The sequence below is a fragment of the Calonectris borealis genome, chromosome 16 (genome assembly GCF_964195595.1).
Source record: "Calonectris borealis chromosome 16, bCalBor7.hap1.2, whole genome shotgun sequence".
Classification (NCBI taxonomy): domain Eukaryota; kingdom Metazoa; phylum Chordata; class Aves; order Procellariiformes; family Procellariidae; genus Calonectris; species Calonectris borealis.
In genome coordinates, this window is record NC_134327.1 from 20768221 (window position 1) to 20788316 (window position 20096).

The following is a 20096-nucleotide window of genomic DNA, read 5'->3' on the forward strand; positions in this document are numbered from 1 at the left end:
AAAACCAGGCTGACCAAGGTCCAAATTACACCGAATTCCCTCGAAGCAAAACCACAAGCTCGCCCCAGCCTGGGAGAGCCCAGGGTTTTTGCTACGTACCCCCCTCGCTAGCCAGAAACGCTGGGGAGATCCCGTGGAAGAGCCTGGTGTGGCAGCAGCTCTGCCCTTCGCTGGGCCTTGCGCAGAAACATTTCCATGAGTAAATTCAAGTTGTATCTTGAAAGAGCAGAATAATGGGGCAGGAATAAACTCCCCTTCCTCCAAAGCCATTTTTCTGCCAGTGCCAAATGCTTTCTCAAATCCCGAGTTTCTCTCCAAAAAGGTGGATCACATCACACCAAGGAGCGCTGCATCCGCACCCAAGGAGCCAGAGCCGCCGCGGGACCGGCAGGATCTCCCCTCCCCAGCTCCGCTCAGGCAAGGGGGGTTGATCATTATTTTGCATTTTTTCTTCTACAAAAACCTTAATTTGTAAATCCTGTGACAGGTTTTGCTGAGATGCTGAGGCAGGTGGGCAGGGTGGCACGGCAGCGCTGAGACCCACGACAAGTAACTCTGCTTTCCGTGAGCGCCGGGGCAGGGCCCGGGGAAGGGGGGAAGTGCATCTCACCAAAATAATAAGATAATCACACGCCACGGTGGGGTTTGCTGCCATCCCGGTTCATACCCAGCAGCTCATTTTTTGGGCCAAAAGCTCCTGCTGCCAGGGTGGTTTGGGAGAGGTCAGAAGTCAGCGATGAAAGCAGATGAAAATAGCACGACCTGCTACGAGACCTGCCCTGGTGGGATCTAGAAGGGTAGCGCTAATGAAGCTGCATCTAAATCTATAATTACACATCTTTCCCTTCGTCAAGTCCAGCTGAGAGGTGGTCAATGGCTGATGGCGGAGGGGCGATGGCGGAGGGGCGATGGTGGGGGCGATGGCGGAGGGGCGATGGCAGAGATGATGGTGGCTGATGGAGCTCTCACGGTGGAGAGCTGGTGGGGGACGGGGTGGGCTCACAGCCACATCATCTGCATGTGGTGAACTGTGTTTGGGGAGGAGAGGTGGGGGCAAGCAGGAGTTTGGACCTCCAGCCATGCTTCTGGGCTGCGCGTCTCCCAGGGGTTGCTCTCTGCCTGGTAAGGGGTTACAACCTTTCCCCTCCCAAGCGTTAGGTCTGTTGGTGATCTCCTACCCTGGCGGGAGGCTGGTTTCAAGAGGAGATGGCATCTGGGAAGTCCCATCAGCTGTCACCTTCCCGGTAAGCTGCAGCTAAAGATCCCTCACATCAAAAATGACTGTGCAGAAGCCCCAGTCGGGGCTGTACCTCCTGCTTTCGCAATTATTCATTTATGTTAATTAATGCATCTGAATCATTTATTCGCAAATGTATATAACATGCCCCTCATGTATTTTCCAGGCTGTTTACTTGATTCAAACCCAAATTTCCCAACCTACTTACCGAGTCCAACCTCCAAGTTCCCAGCAGGATGAGTTTGACCCGTCCCTCAGCGAGCACAGCCCCCGCTCCGCGTCTCTAACGCGGCCGGCGGAGCTCGTGAGGTGACGTGAGGTGTCACCACGGCGTGAGGTGACCCAGAACTCGCCGGGGTGGTTAGAAAAGCCCCGGAGAAAACTCTGCTTATTTTGACGGGCCCGCGTCGCTCGGCAGGGGGGTGATCGGGGACCGCTCCCCCAGCTCAGCCCAGCGCGGGGTCATTCGCCTGGGGATAACGCACCGCCCCACCTCCGGAGGGAGCAGGGGGATGCTCCTCGGGAACAGCCGGGTTTCCACACCAAGGAAAGGTGCAAAGCACGTTACCGGAGGACGCGCAACCCTCCTGCTATTGCAGCGCGGGGGGCTACAAGCCTGGGGGTGACTGCGGGTGCCCGGGGCGGAGGGGGTACAGCCCCTAACCACCTCCCGGGTGGGTTACGCAGCTGCTCGCAGATTTTAAGCCGGCAGTGACCGAGGACGAGGCAGGCGGCTCGGCCGATGGGTGCTCCGCCGCCCCCGGCCGAGGTCCGCGGCCTCCCGCCGGCTGCAGGCAGCCGCCTGCCCCCGGTGCCCGCCGCGGTGGGCGGGGCCGGGCGGGGGTGGGCGGGGCCGGGGAGAGGGATGGACAGGTGAGGCCCGCCCAGCCGGACATAGCCGAGCGGAGTCGGGTGGAGGCGAGCAGAACCGAACGGAGCCGAACAGAGTCGAGCCGAACGCAGTCGGGTCCAGCCGAGCCGAGGAGACCCGCGACGCGGCGCGCCCCTGTGAGGGGACGCGGCTCCGCGCCGCCACGGGCACCCGCCGAAACCGCAGGCCCCCGTAGCCGGCCTGTTCCTTCACAGCCCCCCTCCCGTGCCCGGGGAGGCCCGCCCGAGCGGGGCCGGGCCTGGGGCTGAGCCGCGGCCTCGCCGGCCCCCCACGGCGGTGCGACCTCTCTGCTTCTCGGCCTGGCCGAGCCCCGGGAGCGCCCGCGTTTCCTCATGGCTGGGAAGAGACTGCTCGTGGTGTTCGAGGCAACCGGTGAGTGCGCGGGGAAAGGCCCGGCCCCTGGCCGGGGGGGCTGCCGAGCTCTGGCCCAGGCCGGTGGGAAGGGCGAGGGTTGGGCCGTGCCACAGTGCTGCTGCGGCGGCGGGGGAGGAGAGGTGCCTCGGCTCCCCGCGGCGGCATCGATAGCTTCCAGAACACCCGGGATCTGGGGCCCCGTGGAGGTTCAGGGGGTCTGGAAAGCGCCTGCCTGGCTGGAGCAGCAGCACAGGGGACCGGCGGTGGGGCTGGCAGGAGGATGGGTTGGAGGACTTGGTCCCTGTGCACAGGGAGAGCGTGGGGTCGCACAGCCCCATCTCACAGTTCCAGCTCATCCCAGCTCCCTTTACGAGCAGAGCCCTGCGGGAAGCCGGGGCTCTGAACAGGTTTGCACCTACGGGGGCTCGGGGGGGCTGCGTGGCCCGGGCTCTGCTAGGAGATGGGGCCTTGAGGGTTCGCGCGGTGACTGGAGCCCCATGAAGGAGGAGGCTGAGGAGCTGAAGCAGAGGGGAGCTGAGGTCGTGAAGGCAGGTCAGGACGATGAGACATCACTGGAGCTTATGGAGCCTTTGTTGTAACCAACTGCTGGGAGCACTGCAGCAAAGAGAAAGAAATCACGCAGGTACCGGTGCTTGCTTTGGCTGGGACTACACGCAGAATGGCCTGGGAGGTGGGGATCAAGGGACAGCCGTGTGGCATCGGGGTGGGGGTCATGGGACAGCTCTTAGTGCAGCCTTGCCAGCCCTGATGGTTCAAGTGGCCTGTCCAGAAAAGTCCCAAGGCCTCGCAAACAAACCAGGTCCCAGTTCTTGCGAAGCCAGAACTTGTTCCCTCACAGCCAGGTGGCTCCAGGATCTGGTGCCTTGAGGGAGTGGTTAAATGCCTCAAGACTTGGCGTGGTGGAGAGCACTGCCTGGGAGTCAGAGTAGCAGGAGTGGGAAGACTTGGCTCCGCAGACCCTACCGGGGGCTGAGCCAGGACTGTTGCTGCCTGCAGTCCTGTACTTCTCTGCACTTGCAGCTTTGGGGCCAAAATGTGCTGCGGTATCAGAAATCCCAGGGCCTTCCCCAAGGGCGGGGTTCACTCCCAGGACAGATTTTGCAAGGTGGCACGATTGCCATGCCTGGATGGCAGCGGACAAAAGAAAAGATATTTTAGGGCAGGTATGTTGGCCCCGGCAGATCTTTAGGATTGGTGTTTGTGTGCTTGGTGGAGGATCTAGCACCAGAGCTGGAGGGTGTGTGGTCTTTCTAATGTAGGGTGGTGTAAGGAGAGGACTCCGCTCCCCCTGGGCAGCTCACAAGGCTCGCTGGGTCTGCTCAGCCCTGGTTCCAGCTGAGGGTGCCAGATGCTGAGGAGCTTGCTCAGCTGGCGTGTGTTGGATCCTGCCCTCCTGCCCAGTGCAACGAAGGGGAAAGGGGGGGTGTGTGGGGATGATGAGAGCCCCTGTGTGTCCCAAGGGAGCCATTCCCCTCTTCATGGCTGGCTTCACCCTTCACCCAGGGAAAGCGGCTTGCTGACCTGTCAAAGCGCCTTGCTCCGTGCCACGTTGTGTACAGCGGCCTGGGGAACGTGAAGCAGCTGACGGGGGGCCGGCTGGAGGTGCTCCACTTTGATGGCAAAGGTGTGGTGGAAGAGTACTTCCAGAAAGTTGGTGTTCCCACCATGACCATCCGACTGCCGTTCTACTTGGAGAACTTCCTCTCCATCTTCAAGCCACAGAAGGTCCTGCAGGGAGGTATGTTTGTCCTGGGTAAGACAGGACCTCTCGCTCTCCAGGTCACTATCCTGTAGTTATCTGCTCCCACTGTGCAGATGCGGGGTGGTGAAACCACCAGGGCTGCAGACTGATGGGGAAAAGAGGCTTGTGGCAGCTTGACCACAGCAAGTTGCAGCTGCATTATGGTCCTTCAGACCTGTTTGGTGGCCTGCAAGAAATGTGTGAGATCCCAGTCCTGTTTCTGATGCGGAGGGCTGCTCTGCAGATCCCAAGAGTGTCTCTGGACACCCTAACTCCCTGCAGTTGGGATGCCAGAGGTCAGAGGTGGGGCTGCAGATCCAGGCGAGTCATGGTGCTGCTCTGGCCGCTCACGGTGTCTGAGCTCAGCCCTGCAGGTGCTCCCGTGGCTTGCCGCGCTGATGCGGTGCTCTCAGCTCTTCCACACCTCGTGTTTCGAGGCTGGGTGCCAAAAACTCCAGCTGTACCTCCTCGGAGCCGGGCTGCACTCTGACCAGGATCAATCTCTCCCGTACAGCGCTGCCCATGGGGACACCCCCGTGGATGGGATGGCGGTGGAGGACATCGGGCCTGTTGTGCTTTGCCTGCTGAAGTCCCTGGAGGAGTACGTAGACCAAGTGATCGGGCTCAGCACTGGCAAGCTCACCGAGGCAGAGTACGCCGCTGTCCTCTCCCAGCAGACGGCCAAGACCATGGAAGCCAGCAGAGTAGGAAGCATCCCTTGGCGGATGTGATGTTCTTGAGGTGGGGGGAAGCTGGCTCAGGGCCCCGCGGCCCACCTTGAGGGGTGGTGGGACGATCCTGGTGCCTTCCCAGCAGCTAGGCGCTCTGCAGGTCCCTGCCCAGGCCGGGCTGCTGCTGGCTGCGGAGCAGCTGGCAGAGGAGCAGCATGCCCGGCCTCTCCCGTTGGTCTGGAATAGCGGGGGGGCCCTGTATGGGAGCTGAGCACGGACAGCACTGGCAAAACGAGTGCTGTCCCACCCCAGTGGCAAGGTCAGGTGCTGCCGGGGTGGAGAGTCCTCGTAGCCCGGTGTACGGGTTTGGTATCCAGGATTAGTCCCGCTGTCCCTGCGTGCGGCTGGAGGACGCATTGGCACCTCCAGAACAAACTCCTGAGCGTCTGTGCGGCATGATTTCCCCACCATCACCCTTCCTCACGCTGCACATGGAGGAAGGGGGGACTGGGGAGAACTCCAGGGTCAGCACCATCCAAGAGGCAGTGGTCTGCTTCATCCCACCTCCCGCCAGCGTGCTCTGGCGAAGGCTTTCCTCCGCCTTGCCCTCATGCTGCAGGGCTGCTGCTTCCTTTACTCAAACCCAATCAAAATGACTTGCAGAGCCCTCCTCACCAGTGGAAATAACATGGCAGGCTGCTCTAATGCAGCCCTCTTCAGCTTTCCTGCATGGTCTAAGGGAAAGGCCCCAGCAGCCTCTGCTCTGCGACAACACTGTTTCTTTTTCCCCCAATTCTTTTTGCAGATCTCACCAGAGGAGTATGAGAAACGTGGCTCCCCTGGCGCCAAGGAAATGGACGCTATGTTCTGTTTCTGCGCCCTGAAGCCAGACCGCAACGTGGACCTGACGATGAAACTCAGCCCCAAAGCCTGCACCTTCCATCAGTGGGTGGCAGACAAGAAGGTCGCCATCGGACCCTTCCCTCCCTCCTCTTCCACCAGAGCTTCTGCAGCAGGTAGCGGGAACTGGCCGAGGTGAGCTGCGCTGAGCCACGCTGCCTTTCCACTAGCGCCCTGGTAAAAGGCTGACCCTGCCAGAGCTGGGGAGAGCTTTGGTCCGTGCGTGGGCTCCGAGGCTCTCCTGCGACTTGGTTGAGACTGTTTAGACTAGTGCAGCTAGAGCAAGAGCTGTACAGCTGCAGGAGACAGCTGGGAGAAGCGCTACCTTTGCACGCTATCTTCAGAGAGGTGTTTAGTGATTCTGGGTGTTTTCACGTCTGTAGGGTGGTTGGATCCTGTTTTCCCAGGATCACCCTCTTTCCTAGGCAGCTCTGAGCATGCAGCACCTCTCGGTGGGCTGAACTCGCAGGGCAGTGCCTTCTCCGCAGGTGCCCACAGCCAGCACTGGCGCAGGCTCCCGAGCAAACGGCAAACACCGGGGTTTCTCCAGGGACCAGGTTCCGGCACCGCAGGTAAGCCAGCGGGCAGAGCAGCACGCTGGAGAGACGGAGCGCGGCGTCAGCACCCCCCTGGCACAGGGGACCGTGCTGTGACTTCCCGCGCCGTGTAACCTGAAAGCTGAACCTAATTCCTCGAGTCAGACAGCGCTCAGCTGGGGCCTGGCCTTTGGGCTCCCAGAGCTAATTCCAATCACTGCCCTTGTGAGTTGAGTAAAACCTTTTCAAGACTGTCCAACCTTAGTACTTAAGACTCGCTTAAAAAGCCCCTTCCCTCACTGGCTCACACCACCGTAGCTTAAGGTACTGCGTGGCTAAGAGCTCTGGGGCATGGCCCTCTTTGTACATGCGCTTAAAGTCAGTCGCAGCCACCGGAGAGATGCTCGAGCCATCTGGTCCTATCCTCTCCTTGGCCGAGAGCCCTTAATTCCTGTCACTGGGGGAGGGAAAGGGGGTCACAGACAAGGTTGGAAGAGCAGACAAGGCAGCAAGGCACAGCACGTGTTAAATATCTTTATGAAGTCAATCTTATTTACATGGATACAGAATCACTTTACAGACAGTTTAATCAGGAGGCAACGCGTGCTTTATTTCAGCAAATTAAGAAGGGCAAGACTACGACATGTCCTTGTTTAACTGGTCGATTAGTATGTGGGCTGATGGTACCTGCACGGTATAACTAACAACAGCGGGCTACAGTAACCATGAAAATACTCACTGCAAGAGCTCAACGCCACCTGGAAGGAGTGATCCACTTCACTTGTACTCTCACACATGTAGACAACAATGACTCTTTGACCAATCATTTATGCTACGGGTGTCGCGCTAACGTAATAAAAGACTTTGTCCCAAACTGGCAGAGGGCTTGGCGATAAACTTGTACCCATTCAGAAGCAACAGTGTTTGTGTTGTAACTTTAGTTATCGGGGGGGAGGGAAACCTGAGGCAAAGTGCAGATTCCATCACTGCTCTTTGTGCAGGAAATCAGCAGGACTAAGAAACCCCAGGGCTGCTGAGGGAGCCAGGGCAGCTGGGCTCTGACAGCTCCCGGCCACAGGGAGAATTCCCACTCAGAGGGATGTGCGGGACAGCTAGGAGGGCTGTCGTGAAGACGGGGTTAAAACTCACTGACTCACCAAGTTTCCTGGGAGAAAATCGGGGGTGACAAGTTCACCAAGCGCACCTAGAAGGGCACCTAAGTGAGCAGCAGCCATCTTGGACTCCATACAGCAAGCTGCTCCACTCTCTGCTGGAAGGACAATTTTTATTTCATATTTCCACTCTTTTGGATTCTAAATAATATTTCAACTTTAATTTTTATCAAATAAGCTTCCAGCAGCAGTAGGGACTGTGGAGCAACCTCAAGAGAGAGCCGCACTTCTGCCGCACTTCTGGCATTTTCCTTCATTACCATTTCCTAGGACGGTGGGTGGGTTTTGTATCATGATGATTGTTGGTGCCTCAGTGGTTTGTAGCCTCTCCAGCTGGGAGTCTCACCCTGCTGCTGACTGACATCCTTCACTCTCTGGAGCCTGCTGCCAGAAAGATTCATCCCCGACTGCAAAGATGATCAGCTGCGGCTGGCTCTTAGTTTCCAGTAGAACGCTTCCCTGCGGTTGAAGCAAGAGAAAAGTTTAGCGTTTATTGACCAAATCGGCCTAAGGCGCGCAGCAGCTTTGCGAGTGCAGGCGCGAGAGCACCTCCCCGCCTGACCCGCCGTCACGCTCCGTCAGCCACGCAGAACAGACAAGTTTGAAGCCTGCGGTGACAGGAAGCTGAGCCCCTGCAATCCAAGACACCGGTGTCTGCCATAGATGATTTCAAGTCTGGAGCGCTCCCTCGCAGAAGGCCAACACCAACTAAATGGCGCCCTGACTTATAACGCTGTACTCATTTGCGTGGCGGGGGCTTTGCTGTGCTTTACGACAAAGACTGAGTCCTTCCTGGTGCTGTAAGCCCGTGGTAGGGGCGAGTCCAGCCTGAGCGTACCAGCACCGGAGGCTCTGCAGGCCCACCTGCGCCTCCCAGCAAGCCCGGGCTTTGCGGTGGAAGCAGAACTGCGCAGTCCCAGCTTCACCAGCTAACGGGAACACCCTCGGTGCTTTGAATCGGGCACAGCCAAGGAAGCAGAGCTGCAGGGGAGGCCAGCAACCTCCCTGAAGATGTACCCAGCATTTTTGCTGCAGCAACAATGCAATTTAGTCCCTGGCTTTTTGCTGCAGGTCACAGGGGACAGCTAGGGCTTTTCACACCAGTGGCTGGAAGGCCTGAGGCTAAGTGAGAAGCAAGGCCGTGCTTTTGCTGCTTCTACCTCCCAAGAAGTGCAAATTCTGCTTAGTGTGGGGGAAAGAGGACAATACAACACAAGAGGCCTCCTACCTCGGATGGGGTGTCAGGAGCTAAACATTTTCTTAAGTTTGGAAAGGAATCCCTCCTTGTTCTCCTCAGCCTCAGGCCTATCCCCGCCTGCGTCAGCGCTAGCCGTGCCCCTGCCACCTGGACACAAACAGCAAAGGGCTGCAGTCAGATATATCTCCCACCAGTAGCCAGCACCCCTGACAAAATGAGAGGGTTATTTTAGACGGGGAATGGTCGAGTCAAGGCAGCTGGGTTTGCCTGCATCCTCGCGTACAGGGCTGCACCTGGCAGCAAGCCACAGTACTGGACCACTTGCAGTGAAAGCACTGGAGAGCCCGGATTCCAGAAGTGGAAAAGACGACCATGAGCCCAGGTAACACCGTTCCCTTCCCCTCTCCCCAGCCCTCCAACTGGCGAAGGAATGCTCATGCTGCACAATCAAGTCAGGGACCCCACAGGCTTTGGAAACAAGCACTTGGAATTGAGAGTCTGCCACTAAAACCAAGTTGTCAACTTGACCACCGCCAGGCATGACTTTACAGAAAAAAAAAAGCTGTATAGGTGGTCCCTGGAACAATCCATCTTCCTGTTTCATGGTCGTGTCGTGACCCTTTAGAGCAAAGCAGTGCGAAACTATACCGGGAGTCTGCCTCAAGTAGTCCTCATGCAATGCTCAGACAAACAGTATCAAGGAGAAAATGAACTCGGGCTAGAATGAAAAAGGCTACAAGTATTTCAGAAGTAGTGTCCAGATAAGGAAACTTTCTGGCAGCAACAAGCATAATTTTCCTATATAAAGAGGTCCTGAGAAGTTGTTTGTCCCTCCGAGAAGTGGCTACAGCAAGAACAAAGGAAACCTCTTTGCTAATCTGCTTTTTCTAGAGTAAAACCGTCAATAACAAGACCCCCGAATCCTCCTCGAGCTTTCTTTGCACACAGAGAACACAAAGTCCAGTCCTCCCACAGCTGACTGCCGAGCTCAGACTGATGCAATGGTATGAAATACTGAGGCCTGCGGCAGAACACGCCTCCATCCATTCGGGGTATTTCTGCTTCCCAGAGCAAGGACACGCTTTCAGCCTGTCTCTACACTGCGAGCTACTGGCGTTGTTTTTAATCCATCTTGCTACTTAACTGTGGTAAAAACTGGCAGATTTCCTTTTTAAAAAACAAATTTGGAGAGCAGTTTTTTTCCTTTGGCACAGAAACGTCTTTAAGCACAAAACTTTCATTCCAGCTTTTTAGAGATCTCTCCCCTTCCCCCCAAGGTTGACCTTTAACGCTTACCCTCAGTGGAAAAGACCTAACTTGTGTGTTACGGAAGCACTATAAAACATAACATTGGTAAGTATTTGGCAGATACCACCTTCCAATATCCTGAACTTCAGCCTATATTCCTCAGGCTTTGGCACGTGTAGTAGAGAGGACCCGAGTTCCTGGGATCGTTTAGCAGCTTTGAAAGACTCTCACCTTTGCCTAGCTGTACGCAGTCATAAATGCCCTTTTTGGTTTCAAGCATAAAAAGAAATCCCACAAGCTTTAAGAAGTTCATTGTTCCAATATGAGCAAAGAAAAAAATTGTTTTCCAGTAGCAAAAGACAAAGCTCTTGCCTCACTATGCTTTGCCTTTAGATGCCAGGTACCTCACCCCTGAAACGTAAAACACATAATCAAATTGAAATTTTTGATCTGGAGCTGAAAGAGCAGCTTTACAAAGCTCCCAGCGGACTTCACTCGCTCCGTCACGCTGCACGCTGTCTACTGACTGGAGCCAACGCTCGGCACCAGTGAACATCTCTATCCAAGATTCCCCCATGTGCACAGAGTACGGCTCAGAGCAGCCTTGACAGCAGCTTTCGTGGAGAAACGTCCCCACTGCGGTCAGAAGCACAACGGATTAGCTCACACAGAAAATCGGCCTGAAGCACGTTCTCTTTTTCTACCTCTGCTACTAAGACAAGTTACTTCTGGCACAGGGGCAGAAGCAGGGAGCAGGCGGCTTTCATCACCACAGCGAGGCTCCACAACTTGTCAGGACCCTGGAGTATCTCAACACCCGCTCTCTAATCATGCACAGATTTGCCCAGTAAGTATTCAAGTGACGCTTTCTGGGAAGAGGCTACCTCCTTGCTTTGTGCTACAGCCTATTAACATCATACTAAAACTATTTCCAATATAACATGCTTGGCAGGTTGTGCTGACACATGGTCTCAAGGTGACCTTGGCTCACCTTCCTCCCCAGGAACCCTCAGGAAGCGCTCTGCGCTCCCACGCCAACTCCATGAGGAAGAAGCGCTAATTCCCACCGCTCACCTGATGCTGTATTTGTGACTCCGTTCACCGTGCCGTCCACATCCGCCTCGTCCTCCGCATAGCTCATCATTAAGGCTCTCTGGCGATCTGTCAGCCTCCTGCAGGTTGAAGACAGAGGTGTTGGTTACGGCTGTTTTTAGGGACAGATGTGTCTACAGACCTCCTTAACCTTCTCCAGCAGCACGCACGAGAGGCAGCTACTGGAAGTACAAGATTAATACACCAGGCACACACTGCGAATCCCTACGGTGCTCTTAAAATGAGCAATCCATAAAGAATAGGCCTCAGTGGAAGAGAAGAGATATGACCCACTGCAATGAAAAAACAAAATAGGTGCTAAGAACCGTGTGGAGCTGCAACAGAACACACATCTGGTGGGGAGACCTCAGGAAATTAACTCCCTTGCCAAGTGCGGCTAAAAAGTTTCCTTCACACAGGAGCAGAGGGTGGCCAAGCAGTCTGAAAAGCAACTGCCAAGGACTTCAGTTCCTTTAAGCTATAGGTGTGAGAGCACAGACGTGTTATAAGCCAGAACACTGAATTTATGTAACTGGGATCCAGACAGAATTGCAGATAGCCAAGCAAATATGCAGGTAAGAACTACTTATGTATTTCCAGGGTTTAGGATTTTTACAGCTGGATTGCCAAATGTATTATTAAAAAAAAAAAAAAGTCTACCTCACATTAGAATTAAAAGCAGACTGAGAAATTAATGATCTTGATAAAGCAGTAAGGAATTTTCACCAAATCTTTCTGAACAATGTTTTTTGCAAAAAGTTCAAGATTTCACAAAAACTTGCATTAGCTCTACTTACTGAGGAACTTTTATCTTTATGTGAATGTAGTGGTCTCCGTAGCCGTAGCTGTTAACCTTGGGAATGCCTTTCCCGCTCATTCGAATTCTCTGGTCTGGCTGAATGCCAGGGGGTATCTATGAACACAGAGGGGTCACGTTTATTACTCTAGTTTAACCATTTATATATAGGAATTACATTACATGTCTACAATAATTAACTACTACTCCAGCAAGCTTCGAAATAGGATGGGAGAGATCTGATACGTTCATGCATTTGGACATATTCAGAAGCTAAGTCAGTAATGACGGAAAAGCTTTTGAAGGAACAAGTAAAGAACCTTGCACAGTCTGTAGACCTTGGATGGGATTCGTCCAGCAATCCACCCGGCCCTTCCTTTCCCTGTCCCTACACGGAGATAGGAAAGGAGGTTTGTGACCAAGCAGGTCACAAACTACCTGACACTCAGTCCTGAAGAAGTCTGAAACGCGACACTGGCAGACTTAGGAGAGTCGCACCATCTTTGCAGCAAAGGAGAAGTCTCTGCTGTCCCGCACCAAATTATGCCCAAGCTCTTCCACGTAATGGTACTTACCGTGATATTGATTGTCTCGTACAAGCCTTGACATCTGGCTGTGCCTCCCAGAACAGCCTGTGCTATTGAAATAAGGAGGTCCGAATGGATATCTGCTCCATTTCTTCTGAACACAGAACTTTTTTGAACCTAAAAGGCAGGCAGTTCCAAACAGAAGTGAGCACAACACCAGGAAGTTCTCATCATAAAACTTGCCAGAACACTGTAGTCAGACCCTCTACCATCCACAAACTGCAGGGCTAAGAAGTCCAAGTTAATGTTCAGTCTTTTAGAAAAACACAGATCTTGACATGACTGTAATCAGCCAGAGGCTTAGGAGGATGCCTGCTTCCTATCTCGGCAACTCCCTCCCCTAATCCTGTTGTTAATCTGTCAGTGTCGGTATGATTCTGCGGAGACAGAGAAGACACTGCCTTGTCCAGTACCCTGAACAGCGGAAAGCCAGAAGAGAAGAGGGAGGCAAGCACCTTTGCAGTGGCCTTACAAGCTGGGAAAGAATTAAATCCTCCTGCACCACAAAAAAAGTGCTGAAAAACGTTTTCTCCTTGACAGAGATGCGTATGACAGGGTACCTGCAGGAGAAGAGGGTCCCAGCTACAAAACAAGTGCAAAGCAGCACTTCACGTGTATCTGCAAAAGGAGACGTGACCAGCCAGCCCCTCACGGGCGTTCCCGCAGCCCTCCTCGGCGCTCCCACCACTGCCAGCAGACGGCTCCTTCACGTTGCCAAGTCAAAGACTCAAGGCATCAACAAGAACCTACTCTGCATTTTGATGCACGCTACCATAAGGGCCTCATCCTGGAACAAGCAGCGCAATTCTTCATGAGCAGACTTAACATTATACCACTTGTTACAATGCAGATCTTCTGCTATCTCAAGAAAGTTCACGTGGATCATGTTACCTCAGCTGTTTCAGAGGATCACTCGCTCTTCCTCCTCCGCCCCCCATTCAGTCAGAGTTCCCAGGCAGTTGCGAAGGGAAGAAGCAACCAATTTAAATAAGGAAAACAGCCAACAATATAACGGTACGTACCCTGAACGTAATGAAAATTTCTTTCTTCCCCACAGGCATCCGAACTGTCTGCCCATCCTCAACGCCTGCAATCAGAAAAAAAGAGGGAACGTTACCTTGCGTTATAATCCACGTGTTACTTGAATACCTACAACTCTTGCCATCCCCAAACGCCTGGCACCACAGCAGCACCCGCACATCCAGGAGCACGAGGCTCGAGACCTCCCAGCAGGCCGCACACTAACGCTCTCCCACAGGAGCCCAGGAGCTGTGGCCGAAGGAAGGAGGTGTCAGCACACATTTATACCTCTGAGGTGATCACTACGCTCCAAGCAGGCTCGTTACTTCAACCCCTTACAGAATTCTTTTGGGAGATGCATCCGACTAAGGAAGATTGGGCAGCCTCCACAAGCTGCAGGAAAATTACAGGCTGCTCACCCAGGACAGTCTCGAAGAAGCAAGTCTTCAGCCCCACCACTCATTTTATCCTCTCTGGTGAGGAAGGCCATCAGCACACTTCTCTGAGCCAAGCTAAAGCTTTCAAGATTCCCACCCTCTCCCCAAGCTTCATCAAGGACAAACGAAAGACCCAAGGCAACAAAACCCTTTGAGAGTTTCACTCTTCAAAAGCTGCCTAAAAGGATCCATGGAGGAACCAAACCTTCAGCTCAGGAAGGGCAAAGCAAACATTTATATCCATGGCTAGAAAGTTCATCTCATTACTAGCCCTTTCAATTGCCAAGCTATCAACCTGCTTTGCTGTTAAGATAACTTCTCTGCAGCAAAACTTCTTACGTTGCTCTCACATTCGTACCTGGCAGGGACCAGCCATGCTTTGGAGGCAAGTGCCTCGCTGCTGGCCGAGAGGAAGCAAGTAACTATAGTTATTTAACAGAGAGCAGCACGCAAGTACAGCACTAACCAGCTGGCACAGGAACCATCACTGTCTTCTTTTGTTTGGTTTGCCCCGTTCCTCGACATACTACGCAGGGTGTTGTTATGATGGAACCACGACCGCCGCATCGTCGGCACGTAGAGCGCATTACAAAAGGGCCGGTATTTATTGTCTCCTAGTGAAGAAAACACAGATCGTACAAATATTTGGTACTAAGATGGTAATTTTCACTTCCACAAAACACTGCCAGAATGGCCCGGTACGTCCGAGTCCCTCTAATTGCACATGGAACCTGACAGGACAGCGATACCCTTTAGCAAGGGGGGGAGCAGAAAACTGGCTCAGAAATCCAAAGAGGATGCTGCTTGTCAGAAGCTGGACCAAACTCAATTGCCATCGTGTTCTGACTTCCACTGAAAACCATCACTATGAGCAAGCGTCTCACGGCAAGGGGAAGGGAAACACACCACTTTCCATCTCTAGGCTTTAATGCGCAAGCAGGAACAAAGCTCCTTACAGTGCTATTTCACAAAGAACTACAAACATCTCTATTTTAAGGAATCCAAGGACAATCCACTTGCATGAATTATTGCCAGTGTCCAGGAAAACGTTATGGAGACTAAGCTATGGACTGAACTGTGAAAGCCACCCCTCAGATTGAAGCACATGAGGAGACGGTGGGAAGAGCTTGCAGTTTCCTCTGACCAACTACACCTGCTCTGCACAGAAAGGGACTCTGGTCACAGACTGACTGCCAGTACCCATTTTGATGCGTGGAAATTGAAAGCCTGAAGATCGATCATAGAACCACAGAATAGTTTGGAAGGGACCTTTAAAGGTCATCTAGTCCAACCCCCTGCCGTGGGCAGGGACATCTTCCACTAGATCAGGTTGCTCAGAGCCCCGTCCAACCTGGCCTTGAATGTTTCCAGGGATGGGGCATCGACCACCTCTCTGGGCAACCTGTGCCAGGGTTTCACCACCCTCATCGTAAAAAATTTCTTCCTTAAATCTAGTCTGAATCTCCCTTGTTTTAGTTTAAAAACATTCCCCCTTCTTCTGTCGCAACAGGCTCTATTAAAAAGTCTGTCCCCATCTTTCTTAAAAGCCCCATTTAAGTACTGGAAGGCTGCAATAAGGTCTCCCCAAAGCCTTCTCTTCTCCAGGCTGAACAACCCCAACTCTCCCTCCCTGTCCCCACGGGAGAGGTGTTCATTTCTTTACTTACTGTAAGCAGCATGCATCTTACTTCATGATTACCCTTAGGCTACCATCACCTTCCTCCGCCCTCCACCCCTCAATTCAAAGTATCCCATGTAATGCCCAAGTCATTTCAGAACTGTTACATTATATAAATGTGGTTTGCTGGATGTACGATACCAGATGATCTAGCCCTGAAGGCTAATGCTTTTAGCTGGGCAGAGCACTTCTTTAATACAAAGAAAATCTTCCTAGTGCCTATTAACATCCAGTCCACATTAACTCGGCTTCACCTGAGATAAGCTGACGATTGTAGTGAGAATTTCTCACTGCAGAAGGGACCGACTTGCCCCAACAAGGAAAAGCACAGCAGAACCTGTGTCTTAAAAAGCACTTACCATGCCAGTGCCACTGCAGTAGTGGCAGCGCTGCGCTTTGGTACCAGGTTCGTGTCCTTTACCATTGCATCGCTCACAGGAGTCGTTGATGTTCACCACAATCTCCTTGTTAACACCTTTTGCAGCTTGGGTGAACGTCAGTTCCATGATATACTGCACAGGAAACACGGACATCAATCTACAACTGGTATGCGATGGGGACTTAAGCAGACTGAAATTGTTTTAAGCCAAATATCAAACAATGCTTAAAATACATCCCGGGGGGGTGAAGAAACAGATTCAGAAGGGTTCTGCCTCATCTGAGGAAGCAATAATCTGTCTCATATAAATAAAAAGGGGTACAAAAGGATAGCAGACATTACAGGAATGATGATTACACCAGTCTGATGAGCACTTGTGTAGCAGAAACAAGATTTAAAAATAGAAAAGAAGGAAGTAAAAATAGAAGCGTTTTTCTGCCCTCAGGAAAACTCTTAGTACTTCTAAAGGCTTTGTTTAATGGGAATGCAGCAACAGGTGAGGGAGAAGGCTTTCAATCCCAATGAAAGTATCTGTTCTTCCTCAATAAACTCTTTTCATCAGCAAAGATGACTGCACAAAATAGGAAATTCTGTTTATAACAGAAAGATCATTTTTAGTAAAGCCAGAAGTGCCACATACCAAGCGTTTCTGAAGGCAGCACATGAACCAACACTGTCAATACTTAAAAGAGCATTTAGCTGCAGTACAAAGAACAAGAAATAGGTCTTGTTTTATTATGGGCTCCCCTGCAAAGTTAAGTCAATTAAGTTGCAAAATTAAGACAATTAAGCAGTCAAACCTAATGCTGGAAGGCTTGTTTTATAGTTAAAAGGTATTTTGTGGTTTTTAGCATTACAGATCAAAGCAGACATATGTAAATCAACGTACAGTAGAAAAGCTGCCTCTACAATAATGGAATTGTCTGGCAGCACCAACTGGTGTCAGCAAACGCCAAATGAAGTAGCTGAAGCCCAGAAAAAAGATATTCTATCTGGAGATGTGGAGAACGTATCCACATGGCTTCCCAAAACACGTGACTCTCCCACCCATACAATGGGACACTCACGTGTTGACATTCCCAGAAGCAAATTCTTTGCTTAAGCTTGCTCCCGGAGCAGTCTGTGACAGACTAGTGTCCCTCTCCAGCTTTTGTGTTTTTCATTTCTCATTTTCATTTCATTACTCAGAAAATAAATGCGCTTCATACCTCCTGTGGCTGGTCAAAGACATTCTGAAAATCGCCAAAAGGGGATCCTGAAAACTCTCCGAAGATTTTTCTGAAAAGCTCTTCCGGATCAATTGATGGACCACTGCTCCAGTACTGCCGCCCAGCGCCAGCACCTGCAGCGCCAGGATCAAAACTAGCCGTGCCGTACGCATCGTATTGTTTCCGCTTCACTTCATCACTTAATACCTTTAAGGCAAAACACGGACACCATCAGGACACTGTACAGATCCCGAGCAACTGGACAGCCAGGATCTGCAGAGCAGCGTCTCTCAGGAGATTTCAAGGCTACTGGCATTTCCACCACAAGCCCACGTTCTCAAACCTTCTTGTCATCAGGAGGGCCATCCCAGCTCTCAGCAGCGTATGAATTACTGACAAGCCGCTTCCCCCCGGTATCTCTCAGCTTGTCATCAGGAAAATAACAAAATCTTACAAGTCATCATAAGCAAGAATAACTTCCATCATATATTCGATCGTTAATATATCATGTGAAAGCTGGTGATGAGTGCTGGGGTAAACCTGAAAACCCATGAGAGCAAAAGTCAGCACAAAAGAAATTCTGAACAAGCTGAAGAGCAGGAAGAAACGGCGCTGGGATGCGGCACGGTGGAAGGTACCTCTGTCTCAAACAGCCAGTAACTGCTGACAGGTTTTTTTGTTTGTTTATGTAAGCTGACCAATAATTCCACCGCAGTGACCACAGCATCCGTGCCAGTCACCCACTGCTAAGAAAGAGCACACATTCAAACTGCCCAAAACATTTCCAGCTAAATCACACACTTGGGCTAAGTAATTTGCTGGAGACACCGTTGGGACAGAGGCACTCACGCCTAAAGTACAAGAAATGAAAAAATAGCCATGGTTTTACAGGAAATGCACACAAGAAGACGAAATGTTTCACCCCATCTACCCTCCAATCTTTCCTCCTTTTCATGACGATAAAACCCTGCATATTACCTCATAGGCTTCTGCCAGCTGAGAGAACTTCTCTTTAGCTTTAGGGTCATCCTTATTTGTATCAGGGTGGTATTTCTTTGCCAGCTAAACGACAAAAATCAAACTATTAGAGACAGGCAGCAATAATTTACTTTAGCATCTCTCACATGCCAGGAAAAACACATTAGGCAAGGCTTGGCACTCACTATCTGTATTTTAGGGAAATTAAAGCCTTCACTTTCCATTATCATCCCAATATAAGGAACTACAGAAGCTGCACCTGAGTCTCTTCAGCAATCCCCGGACCTTCTGGAAAGAGACCCGAGGTGACAGCGCAGGCAACCCACGCTTTGAAGAGATTCCCGTGTGCTGAGCTTCCCCACCGCTCCCTCCCCGTCTCCAGCGGGTCCCAACACAGGGATCTCAATGGCTTTTCGGTTCTTTGCCGTACAAGAGAGGCCGCGGGTGGCTACAACCCCTCTACCTGGCTACAGGCCCAAGCCCGGCGGTCGCCCGCCCGCCCCGGCAGCGTTCCCCCCAGCAGGGCCCGCGGTCGGACGTGCCTGGTAGTAGGCCTTCTTGATCTCCTTCTGGGTGGCGGTGCGGGGCACCCCCAGCACCTGGTAATAGTCCTCCTTGGCGCGGGCCGCGGCGCTGCTGTGGAAGGCGGCGGCGGCGGCGGCAGCGCGCTTCGTCCCTGCGGGAGAGGAGGGCAGAGGGGCCGGGGTGAGGGCCGGGACGGCGCCGCCAAGGGCAGGAGGCGGGACGAGGCCGGGGGAAGGGGCCCGGCGCCCGCCCGGCCCCGACACGACAGCCCGCAGCTCGCCGCCCCCCGCCCCGGCCCGCTGAGGCCCCGCCGCCGCCCCCGGCCCCGCTCACCCGCGGCACAGAGCCCGGCGCACAGCGGCAGGAGACGTCGGGCGGCGCGGGACGAGGCGGCGGGGGACGGCGGGACGCTGAGCCCCCGGACGAGCCAGACGAGCGGCAGCCGCCCGTCCCCCGGCCCGCGGCTCCGGGCGGCGGCGACAGCGGCGGCCGCCCCGAGCCAACGCGAGGAGCCCCCGGCCGCCATCTTGGCCCGCGCGCAGCGCTGCGCCTGCGCCACCGGCGGCACGCGCCGCGCAGGCGGAGGAGGACGCAGCGCGCCTGCGCAGTAGCCCCCGCGCAGGTCCCGGGCGCCCGTTGCTGCGCATGCGCCTTGCCGCTGCCGGGGGCGGCAGCCCCAGAGCGGAGGTGTCTGTCACCCCGGGCCTCGGCTGCGGCGGCCCGCGGGGGCGGCGGGGCCTGGGCCGCTGCGGGTGGCCGCAGAGCCCCGCCGTGGCGGCCCTCGGGGCGGGGAAGCACCGGGAGAGCGGTGCGCAGGGTAACTGCGCCAGGCAAGGGACAGCGCCACCTCCGGGCTGAGGAGCCCCGGGGCGGCGGAGGGGACCCTGGTCAGGAGGAGCTCGTCCCCGTGGGCCGCTTTGGGAGAGCCAGGCCCGGCCAGACCCCGCACCCCCCTGCGGAGCCCTCCCGAGCGGGGGAAGCAGCCGCCCTGCAGCAGGGCTGTGGGCTCGGTGCTCGGGTCCGCTCCCTCCCGAGGGCCGTTCTCCTGCCTCGGTGGATGAAACGCAGTGGGAGAAGTGAAGTAAAGGCTCCTCTGACCCCAGAACGGCCGTGCTAAGGCACCGCCTGCGCTGAGGGCAGGAGCTCTCTAGAGGGGAGGAGAAGTCGCGCCAAGCGCGGTTCTCTCCTGCCTTCGTTACCAGGGCTGGTGCTTTCAAAGGCCCGTCAGCGGAGAGGTTCGGCTCTGCGCTGGGTGGGAGGACGGGGATGTGTCACGTCCCGGCTGCTCTCCCTGGGCACACGCCGGTGTCGCAGCCTGGGCAGCGGGGAAGGAGTCCTGGGCTCCACGGGGCGTGGGTGACCCCGCAGCCGGGCCCCGAGGGCTCGGATCCAGCGCTCTCTTCCCTTCCCTCTGTACACGCAGGCT

At 54.0% G+C, this 20096-nt stretch overlaps 2 protein-coding genes across 2 annotated transcripts; one reads left to right on the forward strand and one right to left on the reverse strand.

Moving 5' to 3' along the window:
• Window positions 1-1979: 1979 nt before the first annotated feature.
• On the forward strand, window positions 1980-6884 carry NMRAL1 (NmrA like redox sensor 1). Its single transcript, XM_075166064.1, is given in 8 exon segments — window positions 1980-2110; window positions 2795-2970; window positions 2973-3047; window positions 3050-3126; window positions 4008-4250; window positions 4740-4949; window positions 5722-5951; window positions 6246-6884. Coding segments are annotated over 8 exon segments (1383 nt in total). The 3' UTR covers window positions 6487-6884.
• DNAJA3 (DnaJ heat shock protein family (Hsp40) member A3) lies at window positions 6873-19317 on the reverse strand. Its single transcript, XM_075165912.1, is given in 14 exon segments — window positions 6873-7983; window positions 8753-8869; window positions 11045-11142; window positions 11860-11975; window positions 12434-12562; window positions 13468-13532; window positions 14369-14516; window positions 15940-16092; window positions 17168-17374; window positions 18146-18229; window positions 18688-18821; window positions 19004-19228; window positions 19231-19287; window positions 19290-19317. Coding segments are annotated over 13 exon segments (1548 nt in total). The 3' UTR covers window positions 6873-7983; window positions 8753-8765.
• Window positions 19318-20096: the final 779 nt, after the last annotated feature.